Below are 17,466 nucleotides of genomic sequence, written 5' to 3'. Positions count from 1 at the left end.
AGATGGATCAGACTTCTAAGAGAAGAAAATCTGAGATTTTTGGATTTACACAGCAGCACATTGAAGAGGTGCCTGGCCCAGGCCTGGCCTCCTGTACTCCAGGACAAGCAAATGATGATTGTTCTGGGGCTCCTACACTGGGAGAACCTTTTGCACCAGTGGCACGGAGCAGTTACCAGCTGTTCTTGCATTAATCTGCAGTGTTTGTCCTCTGGATGAAGAGGGGGAAAGGAAAGCAGAAGGAAAAGGGATGAGGCTCCTGCAGAGGAGCCACAGACTCAGCACAGCCCGACCTGGAGCAACCACTCAGGCCACAGGTCATGGAAATGTCTCAGAACACCCAAGGAATGTTTCTCCAAGAGGCTTTGAATGCAGAAGGTGCAATTGAGCTTCAGTGCTGGGAGAGGCTCTGCCTTCCCAGAAGCACAAGAACTGAGGTGACTTGAGTTCCCACCACCTCTCAGGAAGGACACACCGACTCATCTGTGATGGGGATGGACCCGTCCCCTCCATCCCTGTCCCTCTGCCTGCATCCCCTCCCCCGACATCCCCCCTGCAGCAGGGAGCCTTTGGAGCTGGATCCTGCTCCTGAGCAACTCCATCCCTTTGTGCCACCCAGGGTGACACTGGTTAGTGCCAAAAACACTCACACAACACGCTGAAGCGAAAAGAAGGAGAAATAAAGACACAAGCCAAGGAAGCAACACAAAGGAGTCCCAGCGTGCCAGGAGCTGGTTAGCTGAGCTGCTCCCCATTACTGGGGGCAAGGAGGAGGCAGTGGGTTGGATGGATCATGGGCATGGCCTTGCAGAGGTGGGATGGCCAGGGACAGGCAGCACACGCAGGGTTTGCCATGCCAGGGATCGTCGGGGGCCGTGGGGGCCGCGAGCCCTCCGGTCCTGGGCTGGTTGAAGGAGGCCACGTCCAGCTGTCCTCAGAGCCAGGCAGGGAGGGCCCTGCTCTGCCAAGGCCATGTGGGATGTATGTTATGTGCCGAATGCTCCAAATGAAGGGGGTAAGCGGCACTTACCTGTTCTCCCCCTTTCCACAGGTCTGCAAAGTGCAGACCCTCGCGGATCCCGCTCGGGCCAACGTCCCAGCATGCCCTCAGCTGGTGATGTCCCACCCACCACTGAAGACTGCCTAGAGGGGTACAATGCAAGTCTGGTTTCGGTTTTTTTTTAAACAAGGTTGCACCTTTTTGTAAAGTTTTCTGCCAGTCGTTCTTTATCAACAACAGTGGGCGTGGGGGGGAAAAGGCAACTCTACAAAAAGGTGCAAAGGCCGAGGGGAGAGGGGGGGATTTGGCTTACCCCTATTGGCAGGTTCCTCAGTGGTGGGTGAGGCGAGACCAAGAGAGGGCATGCTGGGGGCCCACACCGAGCCAGGGAGGGCAATCCAGGGGTGCTCTGCACTTTGCAGGCCTGCGGAGAGAGAAAGAGCGACAGCGCCGTTACTGCGACGCTCCGACACGGCCTGCGGGTCCCAACGGGGGCACCTCGGCAGGGTCTGTGCACCTGGTGGTGCTCCAAGAGGAACTGCAGCACTGAGGCTGCTCCAAGATGTGGATGTGAACCCTGGAATGTGGCACTGACCACGAGGCCGCTCCCAAACCAGAGATGTGACACCCTGAACCAAAATCACTGGGTTTGGCTCCTGGAAACCTGCACACCTGGAGGTCAGAGCAGAAACCTGCACACCTGGAGGCCAGAGCAGAAACCTGCACACCTGGAGGTCAGAGCAGAAACCTGCACACCTGGAGGCCAGAGCAGAAACCTGCACACTTGGAGGTCAGGGTGATTCAGGGAACTCTTCTGAGACCAGCAGGTTTGAAGACCAACGATGGTTGTGCCACTGACACATCTGGATGGAGACACCGGATGTATCGTAAGAGATGGAAATCAATGATTGCCCCAATGGAGTCAGTGTCCAGCCCCAGGGGGGCACATGCTGGGGGCACCTGTGCCCCAAGAAAGGAGATGGAAAAGACAAGAGTGAAGAACTCAGAGAGGAATTTCAGGGTGTGGGCAAAGACAGACACAGGGAAAAGAAGAGGAAGTGGCAGAAAAGGCAAGAAAAAACAGGATGAAGTGACCAAAGCAAAGCAACACGTGGAGGCACAGACGAAGCAGGAACACCCAGTGCCTGTGCAGTTGTGTCAGTAACACCTGTTTGCTCTGCTGAGGGCTCTGCAGCACAGCCCCCCCATGACACGCAGGCGACGGGTCGTGGTGCGACGGTGGCACGACGGCACTGGAGACCGACGGGTCCTGGGGTGGAATCCCCTCCCACAGGCAGGAGGGCGAGGACATCAACCCCACCCCACCAACACATACCCCTGACAAACCTCCACACAGTCTCTGATTTGCCTACACTTTCCCAGCCAAGCAAACCTCAGCCCTGCACTCCTCCTGCCCAAACCAGAGCGGCGGCAGAGCCCTGAAAGCCTCAGCATGGACTCCATCAGTGTTAGGACCAGCTTTTAGATTAGCAAGTTGGGGTGAACTCACACTTCCAGACACGTTCCTTCCCCCAGGGGCTTGCCTCCCAAAGTCAGCAAAGGCTGGAGTGAAGTCTGGGCCCCGGGGCAGGATCCGAGGGTCCAGCGTCCGCAGCGGCAGCTTGGGCTGGTTCACCTGCAGGGCCAGAGCACAGACAGGGCAGGCCCCTCAGGGTGCTGAGCTGCCAGGGGTCATGCCACCCACACACAGCTCTGCCAAACCACAACAGCCTTATTTAACACCCAAATTAAAGCTTTTAATGAACCGTGACAGTGTTATGCATAAATAAGTGTTTAATTTAAAATCCATCTTCTGCAGGTGACTGTTGAGCAAACAGGTGGAGTTCAGAAACATTTCAAGGCTGAGCAGGAGCTGTGGAGGATGAAATCACGGTGACAGGGGCTTGTCTTGGTTCAGGACCACAAAGCTGCCACCTTCCCTCAAATCAATGGCTTTTGGGCTAAAAAGGCTCATGGGCACCCGAGCCAAGGATCTCAAACACGGAGTAGTGAGAAGCAATCACAGGGAACTGGGAGGTGGGTGAAATAATTTGGGGAATAAAGCTGTGTTTTCCAATTGGCCTGGGTATGAAGCTCAGAGTGGAAATGTTTCTGTACTCGAGGATCACCTGTATCCCTGAACCCCAAGAGTCAGTGCAGTGGTTCATCAAACCCACTGAGCTCCCCCGTTCTCAGGAGGGCAGGACGAGGCCTTGGTGGCAGCACCGACATCCCAAGTGCTTCCCCAAGCCCAGACCTCCAGCAGACACAGCCAGCTCTGGCACGAGGCTTTGGAGGAATTCCAGAGCTGCCCGAGAACTGAGGTCTTAAAGATCTATTAGATCAGCTCATAAACATGACACAACTGCTTCACATGAAAAAAAGGGTTTGCCCAACAGCCTCTCTCTGCTTTTCACAGCACTTACAGAAGGCACTGCCTGTCCTCTGGCCTTGTCTGGATCCTCACTCTTCATGGCTGCATCATTTCACATTTTAGTAACTGCCTGGCATGACTTAATCTCACTTGGTTCAAACTTGGCTGTAATAATGCCAAGGTCAGGGGTTCAATCCCCTGTGTGGGCCCATTGACTTAAGAGCTGGACTCGATGATCCCTGTGGGTCCCCCCCAGCTCAGAATAGTCTGGGATTCTGTTAATCCAGATAAAGACCACTAAAAACACTCCAGTTTTAACCCCCTGTGCCCATTCACGAGGCACCAACACCTCCACTCGCAGGTTTTGTGTGTGCCCAACTCTTTGCCCTTCCCACCTGTTATGGCTTTACCTGCTGTAGGCCTAAGTTTAGGCTTTAGATTTCAGAGTAGGCCTAAAATTCTCAGCTGACACTCCTGGCCAATGCTATTCCACACCATATTCCGACATCATCTCAAAATATAAACGCCAGTGTGGGAGTGGTTTGGGCAGTTCCTCCAAGCTGTGGTCCCAAGAGGACCGACTGTGCCATCCCAGAAGGGATGGGAGGCCCAGGCCCAGCCCCAGCTCACCACCATGTTATCCTGGGGAAGTAAAATGGTTGTTCTTAGTCTTTCTCTCTGCTTGAGTCTGTCCCTCTGGGGATTGAGTTCTCTGGAATGATTTGTAGCTGAAATAGTGGGATTTGTGTACAATGGGGACTTTTTTTTTTGTTGTTTTTAACTTGTGAAAGTGTGTGTTATATTGCAGTTTTCTTTTAATTTTTCTTTTCTGTATAAATGTATGTAATTAGTTTAAGTTTAACCCTGTTTTGAGTTCCCAGGTGTTTTTCCTTTCTCCCTTTCCTCACTGGGGGGGTGGGAGGCTCTGACACTGCATTGGGCAGTTGGCATTTTGCCAGCTCAACCCAAGGGGGTGGATTCTCCAACCCTGGAGGTTTTTAAGGTGAGACTGAACATGGCACTGAGTGCCATGATCTGGTTATCAAAGTGGGGTTGGATCAAGGGTTGGACTTGATGATCTCAGAGGTCTCTTCCAACCCAATTGATTCTATGATTTTGTGATTCTAAGACACCACGCACAGCCTGCATGGGAGCAGTGCCAGCCCAGAGGCTGAGCTGGGACGCCCCTGCCCCTGCCATAGAATGGATTGGGTTGGAAAAGACCTCCCAGATCATCAAGTCCAACCCTTGGGCCAACTCCAGTCCCTTTACCAGATCATGGCACTCAGTGCCACAGCCAAGCTCAGCTTAAAAACCTCCAGGGATGGGGAATCCACCCCCTCTCTGGGCAGCCCATTCCAATCCCTGAGCACTCTCTCTGCAAAGAATTTCCTCCTGCTCTCCAACTTCAATTTCCCCTGGCAGAGCTTGAGCCCATCGTGCCCCCTTGTCCTATTGCTGAGTGCCTGGGAGAAGAGACCAACCCCCACCTGGCCAGAACTTCCCTTCAGGCAGTTCCAGACAGTGCTGAGGTCACCTCTGAGCCTCCTCTTCTCCAGGCTGAACACCCCCAGCTCCCTCAGCCTCTCCCCACAGCACTTGTGCTCCAGTCCCTTCTCCACCCTCTTCTCTTCTCAGCTGGGTTGGAAGAGACCTCAGATTATCAAACCCAACCCTTGATCCAACCCCACTGTGATCACCAGCCCAGGGCACTCCGTGCCACATCCAGTTTCATCTTAAACACCTCCAGGGATGGTGAGTCCACCATCACAGAATCATAGAATAGAATCATAGAATCAGTTGGGTTGGAAGAGACCTCTGAGATCATCAAATCCATCCCTTGATCCAACCCCACTGTGATCACCAGGGCACTCTGTGCCCTGGGCTGGTGATCACAGTAGGGTTGGATCAAGACATGGTGGATTCTCTGTCCCTGGAGGTGTTTCAGAGGACACTCAGTGGCACATCCAGTCCCTTCTCCAGCCTCGTTGCTCTTCTCTGGCCCCGCTCCAGCCCCTCAATCTCTTTCCTCAACTCAGGGGCCCAGAACTGAACACAACACTCAAGGTGTGGCCTCCCCAAGGCAGAGTCCAGGAGAAGGGTCACTGCCCTGGGCCTGCTGGCCACGCTGGTTTGGATCCAGGCCAGGATCCCCTTGGCCTCACGTACCTGTTTGATGGGCTCTCCCCTCACCTTGTCGAGCACCACGTCGCTGATGGGCGGCAGCCCCTCGGGTCGCTGCACACAGGCCGGCAGGAACTGGATGTCCAGCAGGAACTCGCGGTCGTACTGCTTCTTGCCCTCGGGGTCCAGGGGCTTCCACTGCTCTATAGGGAGAGGAAGGCCCTGAGACCCCCAGCACACACACCCAGGAGTGGCTCTGGTACATCCAAAGGGAGGAGGTGCCTGGGAGGTCAGCTCAGTTGGTTAAAACTTGGCTGGAATAATGCCAAGGTCATGGGTTCAATCCCCTGTGTGGGCCACTGACTTAAGAGTTGGACTTGATGATCCTTGTGGGTCCCTCCCAGCTCAGAATAGTCTGGGATTCTGTGAAACTGTTATTTGTTTTTGCTTTGAGGAGGTGACTTCACGTGGCACTGAAGGGACACGAACAGAGCCAGGCCCAGAGATCACACATGGACATGGGCACAAATTCCAGTTCTAACCCACATGTCTAACTCTGGTTTCCACTCCTCTGTGGGATATGATGAAACAGGGGCAATTTGTGGGAAATTGTAGAAGTTGAAGTGGTTGGTTTGGTGTAAAAGGGAGTGATAACACAGAGGCAAGGAGAGCAGTGCCTGGAACAAAAATATCCCCTGAAAATGTGAAAATATGGAACTGGGAACAGCCCAGGCTGGAGACAACAGGGCAAACAGAGCAAACACAACCACAGGCCACAATCTCAGAATTCCAACTTTCCACCCATTTTTTGCAGGGCTTTCTGGGTGTGGAGGGTCCTGCCTGGTGCAAATCCCAACACAAACCTACAAGGAAAATCAGCATCTGGTGGTGCCTGGAGATGGGATTTTCAGCAGTGGCCACACAGTTTGTTGGAAACTGGGGAGGAAAACATGTTTTGTCTGAAGGAAAGCACCTGTGGGAGGTGCTGCCTGTGGATCTCACTGATGTCAGAGGGCTCAGCTTTTATTCAGCCCTTCAGGTATTTTTTATTTCTTTATTCCACTCCCTGACCAGCAGCTTTGGCTCTCTGGGATCTCACCATCCACATCCCACAGAGGCCACAAACAGGGGCTCATTCCAGCATTTGAGTAACTGGGAATGAAAATACCCAGAACTAATCCCAAACTGTGGCTCTTTGAGGAGCTTTGTTTCTGCAGAGCTGTGGGACAGGGGGTGCAGAGGGGCTTGCCTGACTCGCTGCATCCCAGCCCAACTCCTGCCCATTTATCATCCCAGCCACAAACAGCTTGGATGGAATTTCCTTCTCCTGGAAAGCTCTCAGTGAGCTGTTTCAACACAAAAAGCAGCTGGGCAGTGTCACAGGAAGGATCCCCAATGTGGGGAGAGACCAGGATCAAACACCCCAATCCTCCAAAAGGCAAAAATTCCCCTTTTCAGAAAGAGCAGAGCTGAAATTAAGGACTATTGCACAAGTCCAGCATGTGTTGCTTTCCCAGGATTGATCCAACCCCTCCAGCTGAGTGAAAGGACATCCAGATCCAACTGGGATTGTTCTGACTGCATCAATTATGGATTAACTTCAGGAGGTGCTGCTCAGGCACCCTGAGTGTGCTGAACTACCAGGAGGCCTCTGGGTTTCCTCCTGATGATACAATTGCCCTGAACTAATAAAACCAAAGCCACTGAGGTCTTTGTCAGAGCAAAGTGGTGCAGAAATAACCACCCTGGTGCATCTCCTGCTGCTGCTGCTCCCTGTCCAGTGCCTTGTCCACCAAGTGCTTCCTTATTGCTACTAAACTCTTCAATTTCTGGGCCCCTAAATAATAACTAATTTATCTGGAAGGAGCTTCACCTGAATAAGAAATAGCTTAAAAATTGGCAGCAACTGAGTCTTAAGTCTCTCTTAATGAGGTGAATTAACTGAGGTTCAGGTCTATAAACTAAGTATCTTCATAATTAACAGAACACCCCCCAGATCCACTACAGACTGATCAGTGGGATTGAGCTGGACAGTGCCTGGATTGGACACCACAAACTGGTTCTCTTCCTTACTCTTCTAGAAATGCAAAGATCCCTGCACCTGTTCATGCAGGAAATGAAATCTTTGGGAACACACATATTCACAGAACACACATATTCATCTTTAGGACCAAGGAGCACTTTCCCATCTCTGATTTTGAGGTGCATCAGTTCCTGGGGAATTTCTTGGGTGGTTCTCAGTCACCAACCCCCCAAAATCCACACCCACACCACACTCACAGAACCAGGAGTTTCTCTTCTCCCCATCCCAACCAGCAAGACAAAGCCCCTTTTCCCCTTGTGCTCCCCCAGGTCTCTCTCTCAGGGGCTGCTGCTCGGAGGGTCCTGGCAGGGCTGGGCTGGGCCACTGAACCCCCTTCCAGCCCCACTGGGACCACCTTCCATCCATCCATCCATCCATCCATCCATCCATCCATCCATAGGGATGACACGAGCAGGTCCCAGCCCTCAGAGCAGGGAGGCAGAAGGGCCATTCTGCCCCAGAAGGGCAGGAGTGAGCAGGGCTTACCTGGCTTGTACTGGTAGCCGGGCCCCTCCGTGGCGCTGTCGGTGCCGCCGGTGCCGCTGTCGGTGCCGTCGCCCTCGGCGCCGCTCTCGGCCCCGTTCCGCACGGGCTCTGCCTCCTGCTCCCCGTTCTCCTCCACGGCCTTGGCTGCTGCCCTGGGCTCGGGGGGCTCCCTGTCCAGCTGAGCCCCAGGGCTCACCTTCTCCTGCTCAGATTCAAGTACTTTGTCCCCCGAAGGTTCCTCCTGCTCCGTGGGCTGCGGCACCGAGGGAAGCAGAGGCCGCGTTACAAACACCCCGACACGCTCAACCAAACGGCCCTTCCATGAGCCACGGGGCATCTCTGGGTGCAGCAGGAACACAAAGGCACCTCCCCAGGGATGGGGAACACCACACGGAGCCACGGGGTGATTCCTGCCTCCTTCCCATGGATAACCCACCAATAATTAACAACTGGAAAGACTCAGCTGCCCAGGAACCCCTCTGGGACTGGGGGAAAGGAACTGTCAAGCCATGAGAGATCCCAGCCTGGGAAGACAACTGCTCTCCTCCTCCCCTACCACCTGTGGTAAAGGGATGGTGAAGGGATGGTGAAGGGCTTGTTGTGGGGGATCCTTCCATTAAATGCCTGTTGTTAACTGGAGCAGATCCCACTAGAGAAGTTAAAGGGAGGTACAGCCACAATTCCAGCATCCTGGTTTCCAGAAAAAAACACTAAGAGTGTCCCTGGCTGTTCATTTCAGAGCTCTCCAAGAAAAAAGCACTGAGAGTGTCCCTGGCTCTTCATTTCAGAGCTCTCCAAGAAAAAAGCACTGAGTGTGTCCCTGGCTCTTCATTCCAGAGCTCTCCAAGGGCTCAGCCTGACTGTGCACTCAGCTGCAGGAGGTACCTGAACATGATCCCCCTGGGAGAGTTCCCAGCACATCCAGGCCCTGAGCACAGGACACCTTCACTGAGGAGGTTCCTGACCCCTCAGCCTCCCTGCCTAAGGCACCACATCCTAAAATGCCTTTGGCAGATTTTTAAAGGGAATTCTCTGATATCTTTGCACTGGTGGAACTTGGGAGTGGGGCAGGAGACAGGACTCCTCTAAGGGAGGATGAGGAGACTGGGAGGATGGAGCTGCTGGGGCAGCCCCAGCGATGCCCTGGGCTCTCCTCTGCCCCAGGTCTGGCCTAGAGTCGTTTTTATCTCTGCACTGGGCAGTCTGAACTTCCACTTTTTGATTCTTTTACTCCTACTCTGATCAATTCTGACCCCAGTCTGACACAGGACATTAAACAAGGAGCTCTTTCCTGAGATAACCCAACCAGACCAAGGGGACATTTTCTTTACTCATCTAAGTTCTGAGGTGGTTTTCCCTGAGAACTTCCACATTCTGCTTTCTCAGCTCCTCCATCAGCTGATCACCAGGAAAACCAACTTCTGGCCATGCCATCCTTGTGCAGAAGAACCTGCCCAGTGTCAGGATGGTGGCCTGGGACCCACCCCCAACCCCTCCCCTGGAGGGACAGCAGGGATGAGCTCCTGAGTGTTGGGAGCCTGGTGGAAGTCCAGTGGAACCTTCCTAGTGGGAGATGTCCCTGCCCATGGCTGGGGGTGGGGACTCGATGGGTGTCCTAGTTCAGCAGGAGGGACCAGCTAACCCTGTGTGGGGGTGATCAAAGCTGTGTATTCTACCCCCTCTATTCATTCCCCAAGGTCAATGGGCCATTGGCAGCAGCTGCCCAGGGAGCCATTATCACTTCACACCCAGCCTGAGGGGGTGTGGCTGCTAATGGGCCATCAACAGTTCAACACCCCCTGGCTCCCAGAGTTAATCACCCACTGTGTGAGTCCCCGCCCAGGGGGAGGGACTGAGAGCTCCCTGAGGGTACATAAGTGGTGGGTAAGAAGACCTTGGGAACTTCTCCTCGGATCCAGAGCAGCAGCAGGACCTCGACAGGAGGAGATCCCCGCTCTCGCCCAGACCACAGCCCTCGCCTGCACCAACAGGTTTTTCTTTTCCTTTTGCTCTGGACTTGGGGGAACCACAGGGGTCTCAGCACAAGGGCAAACAAACCCCCTTGGGTTTGTGCCCCAGGACACTGGGTTATACTGCTGGGGTTTTGTGAGTTGAAAGCAATTTCCCTTGTGTGTCAGTGTTGTTATTGTAATATTATTATTAAATTTTATCTCTGACTTATAATCTCTCTCGTGGTGAGTTCATTTCCCCTGCTGGTTCACCTTTAAACCAGCACAATGGGCTTTAAGGTCCCTTCAACCCAAACCATGCTGGGATTCTGAGTCATTAAATCAGGCAAAACCAAAGCAAACTGAAAAGCTTTAACAGGGAACAGACTAAAACCTCTTATCCAAAGGATGCTGAGGAACATCAAAGTTCCTCCCCCCAGCTCTGTCCTGGATGCCGAGACAAGCAGGAAGCCACATCTCCCCAGTGCAGGGCCAAGGGAGCCCCACCCCCAGTGGGTGTGGGTCAGGCAGCACCAGGGCCCCTCTCACCTCTGTCTCTGCCTCCTCCTCGCTGCCTTGGCTCTGCTCTTTTGGTTTCTTCCAGGTCTTTGGTGCAGTTACAGCTGGCTGGGCTGCAATGGAATTGTGCATCTGTTAAACACGGAGCTGCCCCTGCCCTGGGGATGTTCCTGCCCCTCTGGGGGACAGAGTGTGGCAGACACAGCCCTGAGCTGGGCCCGGCCTGGCTGGACCCTCTGGGCTCCAATGCAGTGACAACAACCATTAGAAGGGCATTAAAACACAGGAATTGTTCTCCAAGTTGCTCATTCAAGCTCCAGCTGGCACTTGGAGTAGCAGGAGGTCACTGCCAGTGGCACAAGGATTGTGCAGGGCAGCAGAAAACCTTTGGGAAGTCAAGGGGTTTAAACATCAGGTCCTGGCTGGGAGGGGAGGTTGTTCTTAACATGTTGGTCTCAAGAATTATTACAAGAATTATAAGATCATTGTAGGAGTAAACATGAACAGGCCAAAATTTCCAGTATCTCATCCAAAGGACAACTCCTCCAATCCTGTCTCGAGCTGGGTTTATATTTCAATTTAAAAGCAGGTTCACAACTGCACCATTAATTACCTCCCTGACTGAGCCAAAGGAAACACCACAGAATATTCCCCAAATCAGGACTGATTTACTCCAATCATCCCCCCCCCCAGAGGATAAGAGAAACCACACAATGCATTAAGGACACAAACCCATTAATCCAATCTGCTCCTGATTTGCAGCAAGTGCTCCCAGCTCTGGTGGGATCCCAACCACACATGCCCAGTTAACAATCCATGGGGCTGATTTCGTGACTCAAGTTTAGTGCAAACACATTTCCAGCTCCAGCCTTTGCTTTCCAGCAGAAACTGTGGAAAATCCCAGTGTGCACTTCCTTTATCACAGGACACAGTTTTGAAAGGCTCTTCAGGACGGATAAATTAGAAATATTAGTAACAGCCAACTTTGCTCCTAAGGGCAAGGAGAAAATGGGATTTGTGGCATTCCCACTACCCCAAAAGATACCCATGAGCCTTGGTGGCTTCTCCAGGTGTCTCCCTGTGTGCAGGGTGACCATGGACCTGCAGACACCTGAGAATTCCCACAGGAATCTCCACAGCCCACAGGGCCACTCCACCCCAAAGCACAACAGAGCTACCAGCACCAACGAGGGATCTTTACCTTCATGAACACCCTGAAAGCAAGGGGCAATTAAAAAAAAAAGTCTTATTTCAATATTCCAACACCCTGAATGTGAAGGTCAGTTAAAAAAAAAGTCTTATTTCAATATTCCAAGCCCATCTGGTTGTTCAGAGCTGGTGGTTCATGAGGAGCCGTAAAACCCTCCGTGTCTCCCACGCTCCAAGTCCTGCACGTTCCACCCGTCCCAGCTCCCTGTGGAGAGGCCTTGAGAGCCCCAGCAGGACCCCCCAACTTCTGGGGCTCCAAGGAGGGGAGAGGAAGGGCCAGGCAGGCCTGGATTGCACCAGGGCTTTGCCTCGTGCCACCAAGGGAGGCTCCGGTGCCTCGGCAGGGACAGCCCAGCTGTTCCCACCATCCTGGGCAAGGACCAGGTGGGGATTCCTGGGATGCAGCAGGACACCGAATCCAAGTGGGCTCCACAGCTCCCTCCACCACAAAACCTGCTAAGACTCAGTGGAAAGGGAACGTTTCTGCACAGCCAACCTGCTGGTCCCAGGCTGGACATCGGGGCTGCTCCTCTGGTGACAATTCCAGGGATTCTCCAAGGAGGGGTCACAGTGACAGCCCCAACAGTGTCACAGCCAAGCCACTGACCTGGTTAACCCCCCAGTGTGTCTCCCTGACAGGATTTCCCTCCCCTCCAGCTCAGCCATGGGAATCCCTCCTGGTGTAAAACAACATTTCATTCTGAATCACACACCAATGAGCTCTGGGGTCACCACCTGGGGCTGGCAGAGGCCTGGGGGGTTCCTTCTCCTGCTGGCAGATGTTTGATGGTATTGCTGCTCAAGAATACATTTTTTCCACCTTTTTTTTGGCAAAAGAAACCTCCACAGAGGCTGAGATCCTGTCAAGCCTCCTGAAGGAGTCTTGCCTTAAATCCCACAATCCCATCAGGCCGAGGGTGGAGCTGCCTGGGGAGGATCTCCAGAGATCCCTGGAGATGCTGCTCCATTTCTCCCTCCCTGAAAGAGCAGACTGCAGGTTCCTGTTCTTCTCCTGAGATCTTGTCTCTGCTGCAGGAACAGACCCAAAGGAGAACTCACACCAGGGCGTGCTCAGGAAACAAGCTGAGTTCAGGTGCTGACCCTCCCACACCCCAAATCCCAGAGGACAACGGTGTTATCCATGTGGAAATGGAGTTCCAGCTGAGAGGCACTCCCAGAGCCACAGGGAAATCCAAGGGAGTGTGTCCAGCCTGGCTCTTGGCACAGGAAGTCTCCACACACTTCTGTCTTCCTCTCAGTTCTGTCCCCCAAGGTGAGCAACTTCAGGTGCAATTCAGCAGTTCGATTCCTGCTTAAATCCAGGTCCATTCCTGCAGCATTTCCACTTCCAGACCCTGGATCTGGCCCATTAGGTCACTTCACTCCACTGGAGAAGCAACACCAGTAAACCCAACCCACACTCTGAGCTCCTCCTTATCTCTGCTCACAACACAAGGAGTGACAAGAGGGACCTGCTTTAGGCCTGAAGGGGAACAAACCCCCATTCCAGACCATCCCAGCCAGCACTCCCAGTGGGAACAGCCCCACTGGGGGCTCAGCCCAGCAGGTCCTCAGCCCATCCTGCAGCTGCACCACGTTCCTCCAGGAACATCCTCCCACAGGACTCCCCACCAGGGAGGGCACAGGAGGCCCCTCCCCTCTGATGTGGTGCCAACTGTGAAGCCTCAATTAATACCAGCTCTTGGAGTTTTACTTTTTTATCCAACATGCCATGAAAAACCAAAGCAAAGACCCACCATCGCCTTCCAGCTCATGGGGAAGAAAATCTACTCCAGTGGCAGCACATCAAGGAAAAGGCAACTCCTGGTTACTGTTTCTCCTCCCCAGGTCTATGTGCTGGAGATATTTCTCCAAGGTTTCTCCAAGTGCTGCCCAAGGTGGTTGTTACAGCCCTCAGAGCTCAGACATGTCAGGACTCACGTCCAGTTGGGCTCCTCTGGATTGGAAAATGTCTCCTACACAAGATCTGCAAGAAACAGCCCCTGGAATTCCAGGTGTGTTCAGCTCCTTTGGCTTCCAGCATTCCAAGGAGCTCTGCCTGGGACACACACCAGGCTCTGGTTGTCCTCCCTGCTCCCATAACAGCTGTGACAATGGGTGACATCCAAGGCCTCAGAGCTCTGGAAGCACCTTGGTCTGCAGAGATTCCACTCCACCAACACCATTTCTCCTGTTCTGATCCCTGGAAAGTGCTGGTCCCTCCCTGAGCTGCAGAAACCCCAGAACGGGGTAACAACAGCCAGTCCTCAGGAAGTTTGGGGTATCAGTGGCAGGCAGAGCACCCAGTGCCTCTCCTGACAACAATAATATCTCTATTTTCCTCCTTGCTGTGGGCATCACCAGGGATTCATTGCTTTCAAAGCCACCTGCTCTTGCCCCTTCAGAGAACAGCTCTGCCCTTCCTGAAAACTCCAGGACATCGTTCCTGAGGAGGCAGAAACACACCCTGTGCCCCCAGCAGGGTGAAGGTGTCGCCTCCAGCCCCATGGTGGGTGAACACTGGAACGTGGGCAGCAGCCAGAACCCACCAGCTGGCACAGGAGCCAGAAACCCCCACGTGGCACAAGAGCCAGAACCCACCAGCTGGCACAGAAGCCAGAAACCCCCACGTGGCACAAGAAACAGAACCCACGCCCTGGCACAAGAAACAGAACACACCAGCTGGCACAGGAGCCAGAACCCACCACCTGGCACGAGAAACAGAACCCACCAGCTGGCATGAGAGCCAGAACCCCCCAGCTGGCACAGGAACCAGAAACCCCCACATGGCACAGGAGCCAGAAACCCCCACATGGCACAGGAGCCAGAAACCCCCACGTGGCACAAGAGCCAGAACCCCCCACCTGGCACAAGAAACAGACCCACCCCCTGGCACAAGAAACAGAACCCACCAGCTGGCACGAGAGCCAGAAACCCCCACATGGCACAAGAGCCAGAACCCACCAGCTGGCACGAGAGCCAGAACCCACCACCTGGAACAAGAACCAGAACCCACCAGCTGGCACGAGAGCCAGGAACCCACCACCTGGCACGAGAAACAGAACCCACCACCTGGCACAAGAACCAGAACCCACCAGCTGGCACGAGAGCCAGAACCCACCACCTGGCACAGGAACCAGAACCCACCACCTGGCACAAGAATCTGCAGCTCCCAGAGGTTCAGGGCTCTGACACCTGGCAAATCCTGCCCATTCCCACAGGGAAGCAGCACTAGTGGAGCTGAGGGAGGAGCAGAAGGAGGAGCTGGTGATGGGCAGACACCAGGACTGAACCAAGACAACTGCAGGTGAGCAGAGCAGGTCCAACCCAGTGTGAAACACAACACGGGGCCCCTGGGGAACCCTCTGACCTTGGACAGCTGATGGAGACCCCAGGCCAGGGGAAAAGAAAGAGCAGAAGTTCCCTGGACCCTCCCAGGCTCAGCCTCTCCTGCCAACACTGACACAGTCGTTGTTTGAGCTGTGAAAAAGAACTGCTGGAGGACAAAGGTGTTAAAGGTGAATGTATTTTCTTTCTCTCCAGAGTCTGATGGAGCAAAAAATCCCAGTGTTGCTTCTCTGCCAGGAGGTGTGTTCTGGAAAGCACCTGAGGAACAGGCAACTCACTTCATTCATCCCAAAACATGGGACAGAGCTGAGCCCAGCCAGGCCTGGGGAGGGGGCTGAGGGGCTCACCCCAAAACCAGGCAGGGGGGAACATGGAAGGGCCAGGCAGGGGCAGCAAGAGCTCACTGCAAGAGGTCAGTGGTGTCCCAGTGAGATCCCTTCAAAGGGAAACCAGAGGGATGATTTGGGGCTGCTCTGAAACAAAAACTCAGTTCTGCTGAAAACCCCCAAGGAATATTGTTCAGTCTGAGAGCTCAGGCAGCTTCCCCTCCCTCACCCCAGCCCCAGCCCAGCTCCAAGAACATGGAAAACACTCCTGGCCTTCAGTCCAAGTCAAACACACCAACACAAGCCCTTCTCCCCGCTCCAGGATTTCCAAGGGGTATGGCAGAGATGCAGCTCCTTGTTCCTGAACTAACATGGTGTTATTTCCTCTCTCCAAGAAAGAACTGGAAGGTTATTGCTCCAACGAGGGCTGGCAGAGAAAAGCAGCAGTTCTGCATCATTAAACCAGGGGGGAAGCACAAAAAGCCACTTGGAGAGCTTTCTGCTTTCCTTGAAGCTCTGAGCTTTTAATAGAAATCTGAGTTTCAAGTCATCTTTTACACAACTTGAGAACTGTTTCCCTCCCTGTTGCCAAAGCCAATGGCTTGGCTCGGGTGTGCTGGGGAGCCTTAATGACATTACAGCATTAAAATTAATCTGGTGCATAATTAAAAGCCCCAAACACTGTAAGTTAATTTTTTTGTAATTTAAAATCCAGGCCATTACAAAGCCAGCAATAACACCACAAGCTGGAACCTGCCTGTGCAAACCCTTATTTACAGTCCCTTTTCTCTCCTTTGTAAGGAAACTAATTTGGGTTATGAAGTAGCTCAGATTGAAAGAATAACAAGTGCCAGAGCAGGGAAATGACCCGAGTCAAATAAAAATAGAAGAAGATTAACAGGAAAAAACCCTGTGGCTGGTGTAGGGAAGGTTCTGATCTCCTCTAGATACTGGATTTTATTTAGGTTCAGCATCAGTCTCAGCTCTGGATCTGAGATAAAGCAGAGCAGAGCCCTGGGATGTGCTCAGGCCACTCCCCACCCAGGGGAGAATAAACTACAAAAAGCCTGTTTTAAATGTTACTTCAAAAAACAAACAACAAGACCTCAAATCACAACTGACTTTCTGTCCTTTTTTTCCAAACTCTGCCAAACTCCAAGAATTTAAGTAACTCCAGAACAGGGTGTAGAAGGTGACACAGGAAATGCTGTGACACTTCTGGGGGCAGAGCAGCCACCTCTCCACCCCCACCAGCACACAGGGAACTGATTCATTTCTTTTCCACAGTTTCATCTCCAGGAATTCCTAAAAAAGCCAGTTTTCCACAGAAAACATGGCCAAGAAGACGAGTGGTGTGTTAACCCACTGAACACCAGCCAGGGATGTGACAAGGCTCAAACCAAAGGCAGGGGATGATGTGGAGAAACCAGCTGAGTTTCCAAAGGAGCTGCAGAAAAGGCCATTTTTAGTGAATTTCAAACTGTAAACTGTAACATTTCCTTTTTAAATTGTAAATCTGTAAACTGTAAATTTTGCTCAGATGGTCCTTTTGCAAAGGAAAAGCAGAATCACTAAAAAAGGTTGGGCAGGTCAAGGTGTGTGACACTGTGTGTGACACTGTGTGACACTGTGTGTGACTGCTGTGGGACACTGGGGTGTGACACTGTGAGTGACTGCTATGGGACACTGGGGTGTGACACTGTGTGTGACTGCTGTGGGACACTGGGGTGAGACATGGGTGTGACCCTGGTGTGGGACACTGTGTGTGACACTGTGTGAGACTGTTGTGGGACATTGATGTGTGACACTGGTGTGACACTGTGTGTGACACTGTGTGTGACACTGTGTGTGACACTGTGTGTGACTGGTGTGGGACACTGAGGTGGGACACTGGTGTGACACTGTGTGTGACACTGTGTGTGACTGGTGTGGGACACTGAGGTGGGACACTGGTGTGACACTGTGTGTGACACTGAGGTGTGACTGGTGTGGGACACTGGTGTGAGACATGGGTGTGACCCTGGTGTGGGACACTGTGTGTGACACTG

The 17,466-nt window shown here is 53.1% G+C and overlaps 1 protein-coding gene across 8 annotated transcripts in view; it reads right to left on the bottom strand.

The window, feature by feature from the left end:
• EIF4G3 (eukaryotic translation initiation factor 4 gamma 3) overlaps window positions 1-17,466 on the bottom strand; it is a 177,675-nt gene that overhangs the window by 40,048 nt on the left and 120,161 nt on the right. For 4 of the 8 annotated variants that reach the window (XM_071575714.1, XM_071575715.1, XM_071575716.1 and 1 more), the window contains 5 exons: window positions 10,566-10,648; window positions 8,068-8,320; window positions 5,544-5,701; window positions 2,511-2,636; window positions 1,314-1,424 (listed from right to left, as the gene is read on the bottom strand). In XM_071575714.1, the coding sequence (XP_071431815.1) occupies window positions 1,314-1,424; window positions 2,511-2,636; window positions 5,544-5,701; window positions 8,068-8,320; window positions 10,566-10,648 (731 nt within the window). The remainder of the gene's footprint in view (window positions 1-1,313; window positions 1,425-2,510; window positions 2,637-5,543; window positions 5,702-8,067; window positions 8,321-10,565; window positions 10,649-17,466) is intronic. The other 4 variants (XM_071575717.1, XM_071575720.1, XM_071575721.1 and 1 more) reach the window with 2 other exon arrangements.

This window comes from Pithys albifrons, chromosome 22 (assembly GCF_047495875.1).
Source record: "Pithys albifrons albifrons isolate INPA30051 chromosome 22, PitAlb_v1, whole genome shotgun sequence".
Lineage (NCBI taxonomy): Eukaryota > Metazoa > Chordata > Aves > Passeriformes > Thamnophilidae > Pithys > Pithys albifrons.
The sequence above is the reverse complement of the archived record's forward strand: the minus strand, read 5'-3'. Positions and strand labels throughout refer to the sequence as shown.